The 14,750-nt window shown below is 41.4% G+C and overlaps 2 protein-coding genes across 2 annotated transcripts; both read right to left on the bottom strand.

The window, feature by feature from the left end:
- Window positions 1–967: 967 nt before the first annotated feature.
- Window positions 968–2,536, bottom strand: LOC108701629 (E3 ubiquitin/ISG15 ligase TRIM25). The gene has a single exon (XM_018236517.2). The coding sequence runs from the start codon at window positions 2,534–2,536 to the stop codon at window positions 968–970; it is 1,569 nt and encodes a 522-aa protein (XP_018092006.1).
- Window positions 2,537–8,498: 5,962 nt separating this feature from the next.
- Window positions 8,499–10,377, bottom strand: LOC108701902 (E3 ubiquitin-protein ligase TRIM39). The gene has a single exon (XM_018236915.2). It carries the CDS (start codon window positions 10,303–10,305, stop codon window positions 8,749–8,751), a length of 1,557 nt encoding a protein of 518 aa, XP_018092404.1. The 5' UTR covers window positions 10,306–10,377; the 3' UTR covers window positions 8,499–8,748.
- Window positions 10,378–14,750: the final 4,373 nt, after the last annotated feature.

Here is a 14,750-nt window from a genome sequence, read left to right as displayed (position 1 = left end):
AAGTTCTGACTCCTGAAACAATGTAGCAGGAGGAGAACTGATTAACAGACTTGAAAAACTGACAAGCCACATTGTTTCCACATTCAGAACTAGCACTGTTTTCTTTGTTTTTTTGTTGTTACCTTAAAATATCTGTAGCTACTATAGAATTCTTTCTAAAAACCCACACATAGGTCTGCTACAAATAATACACATTTCACTCATTTACAATACTGTATAAGGAATATTTTTATGTCATTTATTTGGTTTCCAAGTATCATTAAACATCATTTATTAGGCACCAATGTGTTTCACAGACAAACCAAAGACATAATACCTGTGCTCAACATAATACAGTATATAAAGTTAGAGAATTCACAACTTGAAACATTACAGCTTTTGCTGGACTACAAATCCCAGCAGCCTTATAACACTAGCTTTTGCTTTGTGCTAGTTAATGTAGTTGGTGGCAAAAAAAGAGCAACAGATGAGGTTGCAGATTGGAACATTTCACATTCAGCCCCTGGACAATGGAAGCGACTTGGGGGCAGCCATCATTTTTAGTGTGATCTAGAAGAGAATGATGTTCTCAGACAATTTGCAATTGGTCGAACTAAACTATTGTGATGGCATGCAGCAGATGTCCAGAAACAAATCTGCCTTCTGGATAATTTAGTCAATGGGCCCAAGACTAATCAAGAGCTCCCATGACATAATCATTTATTTATAGTATAATTATATGTATGAATTATAGTGAATAAATGTCCCACTATATAGAAACAGGGGAGCAGCTGCTGAAGGGTATAGGGTTATAGAAGGCCCTTTAGTGCCCTGAATTATTTCATAATATGGCTACAATAAGATTTATCTACCCCAGGGGTTTGGGGCATAAACATTTCTAGTTATGCCACTGAATATCATAGAGTCCTACTAAGTTTGAAGATGATAAACTTGTGTCTCTTTTTCAGCCTAAGCTACTCTGCTACTTTTATGGCTGCTGGCTGTGTATAACCCTGATGCAGCAGTCTTCAAACAGAAAGAAAGCGGGATAAAGAGGCTCAGTGAATGTGGTAGTGAAGGAGTGCAAGTGCCGCACGGGGTAGAGCTGATAGAAAGACAGCAGCCCTGCCTCGTAATTGAGATAAACTCCAATAGACTGCACTGGGATGGACGAAGTGACCAGTTCCTGTAGGTTGTTATGAGATGCTCCGATATGATCCTGAAAGTATAAAGCCCACGACTTGTCATTATAACCCAGGAAGGACTCGTTGCCGATTATTTTCCTCTCCATGCTCTGGCAGACCACTCCTACTATCCACTCCTTCGCTTCACTGACATCCACCTCCCAGTAGTGTTGGCCTGAGGTGAAGCTGTAGCTTCCTAGTACCTGACTAGACTCGAATCTCTCTGGCCCATCAGGTCGGAGCTGGTGGATGGAGGTAGAACAAGCAGATTTCAGGTCCTTTGATACAGCAATGTTATTAGAAGCCGTTTTCAAGTCCAGAACAATGGCGGAAGTCTCCAGGGCATGGAAGAGCCGAGTGGCCTTCAGATCTAGAAGTACATCAGCAAAGTGTTTCAGCCCCACGTGTAAAACCACAGAGATGGGGGCATCGTCAATATGGCCTACATGATTCATTTTACTGGCGCCTGTGCTGAGTGGATGCCAGGCATCATTGTCCTGCTGATTCCTTAGTAAAATTAACGGGTCTGTAATGGCGCATAGTTCCTCCATGTGGCTGATCTTATTGGTCAGCTCAGCCTCCTTTATCTCCAGCTGCCCTATTTGCTCGGAGACTTGGAGTGAGACTTTCATCTTTTGCCTGTTGATCTCACTCCGGACCCGCATCTCTAGGTCTTCCATCTGTTCCCTGATGTCCCTAAAAAGAGCAGTGATGCGTTCGGTGATGCACGTGGCCTTGTCGTCGGTTTCTTTCCGGTGTTGCTGAAGACTTTGGACTCTGTTCTTTGTCTCTTCTCTTTCTGAATACAGTCCCTCCAAAATATGTTTCAGGTCCCCCTTCTTCTTCCCAAAGGCCACGTTTAATGCTTCCTTCTGGTGTCCACTGTGCTCTCCAGCCAGACAGCAAGACACACAGATACAGGAATCATCGTTTCTACAGTAATACTCTAGAACCTTCTTATGGATGGAACATCTTCTGTTTTCCAAGGAAGTGGTGGGTTTGGTCAAGATGTGTTCTTCTGACTTGCTATGTCTCCTGAGGTGGTTGCTGCACAAGGAGGCATCGCAGTGGAGACACGTTTTGGCCGCCGGTACATCGGACTCGCAGTAAGTGCATAACACGTCCTCCTCCGGTGCTGATTGGGCAGCAAGAAAACGTTCCACTATGCTGCACAGCTTCAGATTTCTCTGCAGCACAGGGCGCTCTGCAAAGAATGCTCTGCATTCAGGACACCGGTACATTTCCGACTGATCAAAAGCTCGCCCAATGCAGGCCTGGCAGAAGTTATGGCCACAGCTCAGCATTACAGGGTCTGTGTAAGTGCCCAGGCAGATTGGGCAGTTCAGCTCCTCTCTCAGGTCAACAGACTCCATGCTTACCCTCAGCGACTGAGAACAAACTGATAGTCTGTGGTTCCTCAGCGGGCTTAGTGGAGCAGGTTAGCTATTCAAAAGTTAATGATTTGACTGTTAAACCAGTAGTTTTATCACCTGTGTCCAGGTCACAAGCGACTGTAATGCGTTGATGAGCTTCATTCCCATATATAGTCTAAAGTGTATAAGGAAGTAGCAGAGGGATATGAACTGATATCTGGTTGCCATTACTTGTAAATCTGCAAACTCACTGCCATAAAATCACTACTGCTGCTTCAGAGAAAGGCACAGAACCGAAATTAATATGGTGCAGGGACTGATTTTCAGTTGTGGCGCCCCCCTAGACCAGGTTGTCCTTGCTGGTGCTCGCACTAAACTTGCACCGTCCCCTTAGTCTCCCTCAGTGTGCCAGGTGCTGGCAGCACCGAATGCAAAGAATTTAATGATACAGCTCAAAGGTGGCATGCTGTGTTGTTGGGGAAAATATGGTTCTTTGCACTTTGCCATTCATTAGTAAATGATCCCCAGTGCTAGGCCAAGTTCTGTGCCCAAGGTGCCTGGCCATCCACCCCCCTCCCAGTCACTTGCTAACCCTAACCCCTGTTGCCCTTGCCTATTGCTCGCAACCCCCTTCCTGCTGATTGCTTGCTTGTTCATGTCTCTCAGCCAGCTATTAGCTCACTGCCCCTGCTCCAGGTTGGACCCTGGGCAGCCTCCCCTGTTGTCTACCCCAATTTCCAGTGCTGAAGAACCCTAGAAATTTCTGTTTATCAGCAGCCTTATCTACATACCAACGATATTAATTTACATGGCTGCAAAAAAAACAGAGCAGTCTGTAGGAGGCATATAAATGATATCCCAGTTAGCCATGCAGGTTGTTTTGAAAAAAGAAAGATGGCGACCCTACATGTGAGTTGGTGGGTTGTCTGTGTTGGTTTCTCGGCTTGTATGTTTGAGAATGGGTATTGCTGTCCTACCAATGAACAACACCGACAACCTATAAGTGCAGTGTGGGCACCAAAATGCAATAATGCTGATATATGTGGGGGCAGATGGGCTGGGGTGTCCTCCAACAATTTAACATATATACACAACAAGAATGGGACTATAGCTCCCTGCCCATGTGACCCCCACCTGCTCAATTATAAGTAAATGCTTCAAATATGTAAAAGGCAATATTTATTGTTCAACACTATGCCATATATCAAGTTAAAACCAATTAAAACCAAACTAAGCAGCGCTGCATGTACAAAGGGATCCCTTGTAATATTATCTTTTTTTTTTAAAGTTTTATTTGTTACCAGCACACAGTCCAAAACACAGAGTGATACAAACTTGTTGCATAATAATAAAAGGAAAGGTTAAGGACACATTGCGCCAGTGATTTTTCAATAACACCCCGGGGAAACAATAAAGAGACGGGAAGCACGAAGCAAGAGAGAAAGAGAAGAAAGGAAGAAAGTGTAGGCATGGAGGAGGGAGACCCAAAGTATCACACACATACAACACCTTAGGAATCATATCTAGTCATATGCGGACACAGCAATTACAGAATCTGCCTTTTTGCCCTCAAAGTCCATCAGACATGCCCTGACGAGATCCAGTAACTCAGTCACAGTTTGGGTCCAGTAACCACTCAAGTGTAAGTTGAGAGGAGTCCGGTTCCCTAGCCGAGTAAGACTCATTTTGGAGTATCCACAATGTCCAGATAGTGTTAAATTTAGCAGGACATCCCCTCGAGTAGTATACTTGTTCCAGAATCGGGAGTGCTTGCTCCACTAGGGTAATCCAGAAAGCAATGGTAGGTGGATGATCATCTTTCCACTTAATAGCAATAGCCTTTTTGGCATAAAAAAGGAGGAAGGTGAGGAGCGTTTTTTCTGTACGGGAGGTAACTGTATCCGCAAGGTAATTGAGTAACAGCACTGTTGGGTGCACTTCTATTGGTAGAGCCATAAGGTGGGAAATGTAGGAAGCAATTTCCGTCCAGAATCCTTGTAATATTATCTAAATGTATCACAGCATAAATGGTAGTTGAATATGCTGTAATGTAGAAGTGGCGTATCTGGAACCAAACCGTAGCACTCCGATCTTATGCCACAATCTCAATCCGTTGAAAAAAGTAAACGGTCCCAGACCATCCAATATTGATGCAGGTGCATCCCCCCCCCAATACTTAACGGGGTTGATATCTCGAGGCGATCCACGCTGGAGGGGTGCCTCACATACACTTGGTGACTTTGGCGCACTTTAGACCTGGGGACATTTCAGTATTACGCTTTGGCCACAACCAATTCAACATCAATATTGGATGGTCTGGGACCGTTTACTTTTTTCAACGGATTGAGATTGTGGCATAAGATCGGAGTGCTACGGTTTGGTTCCAGATACGCCACTTCTACATTACAGCATATTCAACTACCATTTATGCTGTGATACATTTAGATAATATTACAAGGGATCCCTTTGTACATGCAGCGCTGCTTAGTTTGGTTTTAATTGGTTTTAACTTGATATATGGCATAGTGTTGAACAATAAATATTGCCTTTTACATATTTGAAGCATTTACTTATAATTGAGCAGGTGGGGGTCACATGGGCAGGGAGCTATAGTCCCATTCTTGTTGTGTATAGCTGTCCTACCAATTACACTTAACCAACCAGGTTTAAAATACCTTTTATAGAAAGGGTTGGGTGGCTGATAGAGCATGAAGACTTGGTTCCAAGGCCATAAGTCATGTACATGTATTATGCTTTTCTGCATGAGTCTATTACCTCTGATCAAGATCTTCATAAGCATTGTCTTTTTTAAACCATATGGCCAGTGTCGGACTGGCCCACCGGGATATCAGGAAAACTCCCGGTGGGCCCAGTATCAATGGGCCCTTCTGCTTCTAACCATTTGACCTGTTTCATGTGCAATACCTACTTCTGTATGGGAACAGAGGGGCTAAATAGATAGAATAATAAATATTAGAATAGAAAGAAAAGAGACTTGAAGAGTAGAGGGTGAGTGAGATTAGGAAGAGGAGAAATGGTTTGTAGAATGGGCCCAGGGACTAAGGTTTTCTTGTGGTCCCCTGGAATCCCAGTCCGACACTTCTGGCCCATTATAATTCGCAGCTTCAAATCTAGGGTGTATTGAGATATTCATGTACTCCCATTATAGTAAATACATAGTTCCTTTACAAATGACTATTCTTCTGTAGGAAAGGAGGTATATCCATTTACTAGAGGGATTGACATCAGGTGAGCTAAAGGGTTACATTTGCATGTGATTTATAATCAGACATTGTGTCATTGATCCTGGTTATTCCTTGGAATGTGACACTTCTGTCTCCTACAGGTAAACTCTCCCTTCCCAGGGGTAATAAATGTCTCAGGCCATGAACATTAGTCTGGTTTCAGCTTTCTTCCTCGTATGAGTTATTGTGTAACTAGACCTTAAAGTCTAAGGGAAATTGGTATTATTCAGGAATATTAGACTTCTGACGCTTTACCTTGGCAGCCTACAACTCCCAGCAATCTCGGTAATGCTGACATGCTTATAAATAGGCACCTGCACCACAAGCCTAATTAAACAAACGATTTATGCTTTCAAAGTTGGCCACAGGTGGTCACTATCTTGTAACTTTGTTAAACATCTTTGCAAGACTAAGACTGTGCACATGCTCAGTGTGGTCTGGGCTGCTAAGGGAATGTCATAAATTATCAAAACAAGTCAAATAATATCTGCCAGAAGCCGATACAGCAAGACTGATTAATAATCAGAATATACAGACTGCACTGGGTCCTGTGTTGTCATGTAATCTAATGTGGATTTTATAGTTTTTGTATTGTTTAAAACAAATTTTCTCCAACTCTGCAGAACCAGTGGCTGCAGCAAAATAATCCTCCAAATAGAATCCCAGTTTATCTGTTTAAATCTGGCTCCTTGATCTTTGTCCCTGCAGCTGAAGTTGGAAACAGTAAAGGCAAAAATAAAATCCAATACAAATCTCTATATAGTCGCCAGCTGCTCTACAGGGAAACAAACAAAGCTGCTTGAGTTTTCCATGGCTGGGAAGTAAGGTGGGGCTCCCCCTGCTGTCCATAAGTATGATTGTTTCCCTGCAGAGCAGTTAGGGACCGTCTGACAATTCCTATCCAGAGTAGTAAATGAAGGGAGAATTTCACTGTATACAGTCAGGTTTCTTATAAAATCGGTACATATTTTTTAACTAAAGTATATTGGAGATAGTTTTCTTTTTCATTAAAGAAAGTAAAAATGGGATTTTACTTTTTTGCCTTTACATGCTCTTTAAAGGGCCTATTTATCATGTTGTGTAAAACAGTGGAGAAAACATCACTGGTTATGTTGCCCATAGCAACCAATCCGCAATTAGATTTCAGCAGTCACAAGTTAGAAATAAAAGCAAATATACAATTGGTTGCTATGGGCAACATCACTAGTGATGTTTTTCTCCACCTTTTTACACAGCATGATAAATAGGAGCCACAGGGAGTCTAATGCCCTTCCAATACACAGATGGTGCAGATGGGTTGCACACACACAACGTCTCATGTAATAGTAAATAACTATAATAAAAGAAGAAGAAATAAGATCCATTAGAAGGCAGGAATTGTATTTTTATTCATATGTTTTATTTGTATTTTTATTATTATTATTATTACTCTGGCGAGTGCCTCTGGTATTACCCTTCCAGCCTGTCATTCACATCACTATGGTGTGTGGCGCCCTAGCGTAAATTCCAGACTAGAAAGGTATAGAGCTAATCAAATGCTTAAAAACACACAAACAATACCAAATAAAAGTCAAATGCAAAAGGGCTTGAATTATGTCCTCTAAGGGGAGGGGGGGGGCAAGGAGATGATAACTAATAAGAAGTTCCAATAAATAGTGAATAACTTACAGATTGTAAGCTCTTTTGGGCAGGGATATCATGAACCCCTGGCTGAGTTAATGATTTTGACTTGAAATCAGTATGTTCATTATATCCACCCATTTATAGTACAGGGCTTCAGAACTTTATAAATATATAAAAATAATAATGTATTGCAAAGTATAAGAATAATATAAGTCACTGAGGAGTTCCGTGACCATAAGGGACAAGACCAAAGACCAAGTCTTGGAATTCCAAGGGGACTTCTAATATCCTTACATTTTACAACAGGGAGTACATTTTTTGTTTTACCAATATATGTTGAAATGGTTCTCTATTGGGGCCCCCTATACCTCCTGGGCCAACTGCTGCAACCACAGGGTCTGCTCCTCTGTAGTTACACCCCTGATTGGCAAAGGAGAAAAGGAAAAACTCAACAAAAAAGAATGTATCAAGCAAGAGATCTAGAGCAATCATAGCTGCCTCCACCTAAATAAATACAGTAATATAACTATAGTGATAAATAATAAGACCCCCATGCAGTATCTCTCTCTCTCTAATAACTGACATGATTTACCATGACATTTTCTAGAATTTAATAATTATAGCAGCAATAACACACCCAGGAATATACAGTACAAATTAAAAATAATTTTATATATATCCCTTATCCGGAAACCCGATATCCAGAAAGCTCCGAATTACGGAATGGCTGTCTCCCATAGACTCCATTTTATCCAAATAATCCAAATTTTTAAAAATTATTTCCTTTTTCTCTGTAATAATAAAGCCGTATCTTGTACTTGATCCCAACTAAGATATAATTAATCCTTATTGGAAGCAAAACCAGCCTATTGGGTTTATTTAATGTTTAAATGAATTTCTAGTAGACTTAAGGCATGAAGACCCAAATTATGGAAAGATCCGTTATCCAGAAAACCCCAGGTCCCAAGCATTGTGGATAACAGGTCCCATACCTATATATATATATATATATATATATATATATATATATATATATATATATATATATATATATATATAGATATAGATATATATAGATATATATTCTGTTGTAGGAATGCTGATGAGCTGGTACCCACTGAGGTTTTGGGCAGAGAGTCAGGCCTGTCACCTGCCTGTGACCTGCTAATAAAGTGTTGACCAGACCCAAACCAGTTTCCCACGGGTTTTTAGGCCACCATCTGCAACAGTAGTTCTGAATGCATTATTAGAAATTAAGATCACTGACACTTGGGTAATGTAATGAAAATCACAATGTTTGAGCGAGGTCTAGTAACTCATAGCAACCTGTAATAACATGATGTATTATGTACTATAAATACCCTTCCCACCCCACACTGTTATGTGGCTATCTTCCGGTATAAAAAAAGCAGCATGAAGGGGCTCAGTGAAGGTGGCAGTGAAGGTGTGCAAGTGCCGCTTGGTGTCAGATTCTTGATAAAAGGACAGCTGCCCAGCCTCGTAATTCAGGAAAATCCCAACTGTCTGTAAAGGAGAGCAATAGATTATCTTCTGTCCTTTCTTCTTGTGAAGAGCACCCAATGTGTTCTGGAAAGCCAGACTCCAGGACTTCTTATTAAAGCCAATGTAAGACTCTGGGCCGTCTATTTTCCTCTCTATACTTGCATAGGCCACCCCTATATTCCATACTTTGGCTTTGCTCACATCCACCTTCCAGTAGTGTTGGCCTGAGGAGAAACCATCGATGCTTAAGACCTGACATGATATGAACCTCTCCGGGCCGTCTGGCCTCCTCTGGTTTTTAGATGTAAAAGACGCCGATTTCATATCGTCCGATATAACGATGTAATTATTTGCAGTTGTTACATCCAGTAATACATCTGGAATCCCCAGCACTGGAAGCTGCTGTTTGGCCCTGAGCTCAAGGACTTGGTCAGCAAAGTTTCTAAGGCCTTTGTCTAACATCAATGAGATGGATGTCTCATCTAGGCAACCAACTGTATTTAAATCATCTCCTGTGTCCCTCTGGAACATCTCACTCTCTTCTAAAGTTTCCTGTGGGACCCTTAAAGGATCAGTGCCATCATGTGTTGCCTCAATGTGAAGAATCTTCTTGGAGATCTCATCCTTCTTTGTCTCCAGCTGCTGTACAAGGTCAGAGATACGGTGCAACTCCTGTTCTTCTTGCCGGAAGATCTCATCATTGACTTTATGCTCTAGATCCCCTAACAATTTATTAATATCCTTAAACAGAATGGTCACCCTCCCAGCTAAACTCAAAGCCTTTTCTTGTATGTCTCTAATCTGATGCAGCAGCACCCGGATTTGTTTATCTGTATTTTCCTTCTTAGATACCAGTTGATCCATGACTGTATTGAGCTTCTGCTTCTTCTTTCCAGAGGCCTTATTTACTGGTTCCAACTGGTGTCCCCTGTGGTCCCCAAACAGTCCGCAAGAGGCACAGATACAGACATCATCATCGCAGCAGTAATACATCAGGGTTTCGTTGTGTACAGAGCATTTTCCCATCCCAGAGGAAGTGGTGGGTTCAGTTAAATGACTGTGACACAAGGAGGCATCACAGTGTAGGCCTGTTTTATCAGCAGGTACAGCAGATTCACAGTAAGTGCACAATATCCCAGACTCCCTCTGCTCCGAATGAGCCGTCAGGACATGCTCTGCTATGTTGCTCAGCTTCAGGTTTCTGTGCAGAGCAGGCCGCTCGGGGAACTCTTCACGGCATTCCGGGCAGGAATAAACTCCCTGTTCCTCTTGGCCATCCAGCACGTTCCCTATACACACCTGGCAGAAGTTATGGCCACATGTCAGCATTACAGGATCAGTATAAATGGACAGGCAAATGGAACAGTTTAGCTCCGCTCTCAGCTCAGCAGACTCCATGCTTACAACACAGGGACAAGGTCAAAAACAAAGTCCTTTATTATTCAGCAACCAGTGAGCAAAGAGAACTTTGCTGGGATATTAACCCTGTAAGCAAAATAACTTCAACCAAGCCTCTCTCCTACTCTCTGGGATATTTAGACAGAAAATGTGAATTTCTGCCACTGACATACAGGGGAAAAAAAATAAACTTTGGACTAAGAGAATGTTGAATACAATTGGACTCATAACACTTGTTATACTATTTGTAGAGGGTTAATTTAATGGTTATGGAACCATGAATTTTTTATTGTTTGTTTAGTTATAAAAATGCAAAATAAAAACCTTTAAAAAAAAGGCAGTTTAACACAGGTATCCCTGTATGTCAGTAAATAGACAATATTGTGTGTGCTCCAAACACCTTATTTAACCTTGTAGGTTGGGTGCAAAGCAGTCTGGAAACCCTTGCCAGGGGATTGCATACACATACAGCACCTCTTTGTTGCAAAAAGTGAAAACTTATTTATTAGGTCAACAACCAGGCAACGTTTCAGGCTTACAAACTATATAGTCTCAGTGCAACATGTGTATTTTCAGTTCCCGTACAATAGTATAATCTTTGGTTGCCTGGCTACTTCCTTATTTCTGACTACCATCCCCCCCAAGTGATGAGATTAACTATGGTTCTGTACCAATTACCCATAGACAGCCATAACGGTGGTACATGTGGCTGTGTTCCTACAAGCTTGAAATCTCTGAGATTAAAGGGATCCTGTCATCGGAAAACATGTTTTTTTAAAGGCATCAGTTAATAGTGCTACTACAGCAGAATTCTGCTCTGAAATCCATTTCTCAAAAGAGCAAACAGATTTTTTTATATTCAATTTTGAAATCTGACATGGGGCTAGACATTTTGTCAATTTCCCAGCTGCCCCAGGTCATGTGACTTGTGCCTGCACTTTAGGAGAAAAATGCTTTCTGGCAGGCTGCTGTTTTTCCTTCTCAATGTAACTGAATGTGTCTCAGTGGGACATGGGTTTTTACTATTGAGTGTTGTTCTTAGATCTACCAGGGAGCTCTTATCTTGTGTTAGGGAGCTGTTATCTGGTTACCTTCCCATTGTTCTTTTGTTTGGCTGCTGGAGGGAAAGGGAGGGGGGTGATATCACTCCAGCTTGCAGTACAGCAGTAAAGAGTGATTGAAGTTTATCAGAGCACAAGTCACATGACTTGGGGCAGCTGGAAAATTGACAAAATGTCTAGCCCCATGTCAGATTTCAAAATTGAATATAAAAAAATTTGTTTGCTCTTTTGAGAAATGGATTTCTTTGCAGAATTCTGCTGGAGCAGCACTATTAACTGAATCATTTTGAAATTTTTTTTCTCTCCATGACAGTATCCCTTTAAGGTTCCTCTGAGGCTTCCAGCCAGCCTCTCCACACCAGGTCATGTTTCTTCCACCTGTATTTTTAACTAGGATCTGCTCTTCCTATGCAGACCCCATAATTATAAGCTTTGTTGGATGACCCTTAGGCTAAGGCCACACTAGGCGATAGCGCCGCGATTTGACTCGCGGCGACTTTTCGCCGCGACTTTTAAGCCGCAATCGCTGGGGAAACTTTTGCGCTGGCGTCTATGGGGAATCGCGAAAAATCGCCAGCGTAAAAACACACGCGGCGATCTTTTTTCTATTGTCGCTCGAAATCGCCTAGCGAGGCAATTTCGAGCGACAGTAGAGAAAAGATCGCCGCGTGTGGCCTTAGCCTTACGCTAGTGATGTACAGGTTAACCTGAAACCTGTGATGACCCCTACAGTTTAATGGCTTAATCAGAATTCCTATTCCATCCAAATTCATTTTCCCAATAATTTTGGGTGAAGGATGATCGTGGGTACAAATGGACAAGTGCATAGGTACCACCATAGTAAGTTTCTCCCCTGGCAGAAGAATGGCAAACGGTGCTAGAGAGCTGCAGTTCAGTATTGTCACTGAATGGCCACAAATTGCACAACCATGATTTATGAGTTTGAGAACAACATATTCGTTTACGCAAAAGTCCAACTTTCAGGGCAGAAATTATGACTAATTACATAGTATGCTTTACTTTCAGTTCTTATACTTTAATCTGCTTTACATTTTCAATTACATTGAGTTATTTTAGCAAAGTTATCTTCATCATCATCATATTCATGTTTAACAATGTGAGTAGAAGCCACCATATTATTTGCTAAGAGAAATATATTTTATTTATATACACTGATGTATTACTCAAAGAGTAGAGCAGCTATTAGTGAAGGTAGCATCATGTAAGCAGGCAGCTTGGACAGTATAGAAGGGAAAATGAATAGCTGCAAATATTGAAATAAATATTTTACAGCAAAACCTGCTGCCACTCATCTTTCTATTCAAGTAATTTAAACCCTAGTACTTGCGAAGGGAAGGACTAGCCCCTATCCCACTCTCATCCTATTTTGGGGCAAACCACGCAAGACCCACTTGTTAAAGCACTAGGGAAATGGAAAATGGACGTCCCAAACTTAACAGAGGAATTGTGGGAGGAAGCCCTAAAACGGATACCAGACTTTATATCTATCAGAGACAGATACATTCAAATGAAATTCCTAAACTGAGTATATCTCACCCCGTATACTGTAGGATTTTCAAAATATTGCCCCAGGCATCTGATACTTGAGTAAAATGTGAAGCGGCCATTGGTTCTTACATGCATGTATTTTGGCACTGCCCACTAATACAGAGTTTCTGGAGAGACATGTGGGCAAATTCACTAAGCGGCGCAAATTCGCCAGAGACAGCTTCGCTATACTTCACCAGGCACAACTTCACTCAGGCAATGCTAATTCACTAAGTTGCGAATTTTCGTCGACGGCGTCAAACGGTTGCGAAGTTTCGCTAGCGTTAATTCGGCCGGCAAAGCGAAGTTGAGCTAGCGACAGCTAATTTGCATACGGCACAAACATAAGTTTCAATGGACAAATATGTTGCTTCAAATACATTACACTACACAAGCCCAGGGAACCTTAATAAAAGGAAATAGAGTTGTTATATTGCCCTACACATGTGCCCAGAGCATATTTTAAGTGCCATATGTTACGAAATGTAGGAGGGAAGCAGAGTACCCTAAAAATTTCGCCTATTTGCAGCCTATCACCCTCGAAAATGGAAAAGTCGCCAGCGTTTTTTGGGACTTGGGAAAAATTTCAACTTTATTTTTTGAGGAAGTCTACTCAATTGCACTTTGCCTGGTCTGAGGTGGCGAAGGCAATCTGGCGCACGCAAGAGGTAACGTTCAGGAAAATCTGCATCTTAGTGAATTAGAGTAGTTAGGTCCATTCACCAGTGCGAAAATTTGCCTGGCGTTAGAGTGCGAAGTTGCGATAGAGTCTATCTCCTTCGCTAGCGTAATTACACCAGCACCCGTTAGTAAAACGGCGAAGTGGCAAAATGAAGTAACGCTAGCGAATTTTCGCCAGCTTTAGCCACTTCACCCTTTAGTAAATTTCCCCCATGGTTTGTTACATCTGTGATGTTTTAGAATTACCAAAAGAATATTGTCACCTCTGATTTAGCTGCTTGGAGTAGAGGAAGATATGGACAACAATAACCACACCTGACTGTGCTACCTTCAACTTCTTTATTATGCAAAAAAAGCAATTCTTTTAAATTGGAAAGCAACAGTCCCCCCAATGATACCAACCTGATTAACAACTCTCTGCCCAACCAGAAACGGATATACTTTTCCAGGAATTGCACGCAGAAATTTGAGGTACTTGGGTGTCATGACTAAAAAAAACAAACACACGGAATGTGTGCAAGGATAAGTTGATATATTTACTGTTGATTCACCTCTTCTCTCCGCTCCAAACCTTCCCTTTCTCGCTTTTCTTCTTTACTTACAGCAACTGTTGTTTAAAATTTAAAATGCAAAAATAAAAACTTATTAAAAAAAAAAAAAAAAAAAAACCCTAACAACTAGATTGCCAAAATTGCAAACTGGAGAGCTGTTGAATAAAAAGCTAAATAACTCAAAAAATACAAATAATAAAAAATGAAAACCAATTGCATATTGTCTCGAAATATCACATTTTGCATCATATTAAGAGTTAAATTAAAGGTGAACAACACCTTTAAAGGGATACTGTCATTTTTTTCCAAAATTAATCAGTTAATGCTCCAGTGCTGCTCCAGTAGAATTCTGCACTGAAATCCATTTCTCAAAAGAGCAGAACAGAACAGATTTTTTTTATATTCAATTTTGAAATATGGCATGGGGCTAGACATATTGTCAATTTCCCAGCTGCCCCAAGTCATGTGACTTGTGCTCTGATAAACTTCAATCACTCTTTACTGCTGTACTGCAAGTTGGAGTGATATCACCCCTCTCCCTCCTCCCCAGCAGCCAAACAAAAGAACAATGGGAAGGTAACCAGATAACAGCTCCCTAACACAA

The sequence above is a fragment of the Xenopus laevis genome, chromosome 9_10L (assembly GCF_017654675.1).
Source record: "Xenopus laevis strain J_2021 chromosome 9_10L, Xenopus_laevis_v10.1, whole genome shotgun sequence".
In the NCBI taxonomy this organism is placed as follows: domain Eukaryota; kingdom Metazoa; phylum Chordata; class Amphibia; order Anura; family Pipidae; genus Xenopus; species Xenopus laevis.
The sequence above is the reverse complement of the archived record's forward strand: the minus strand, read 5'-3'. Positions and strand labels throughout refer to the sequence as shown.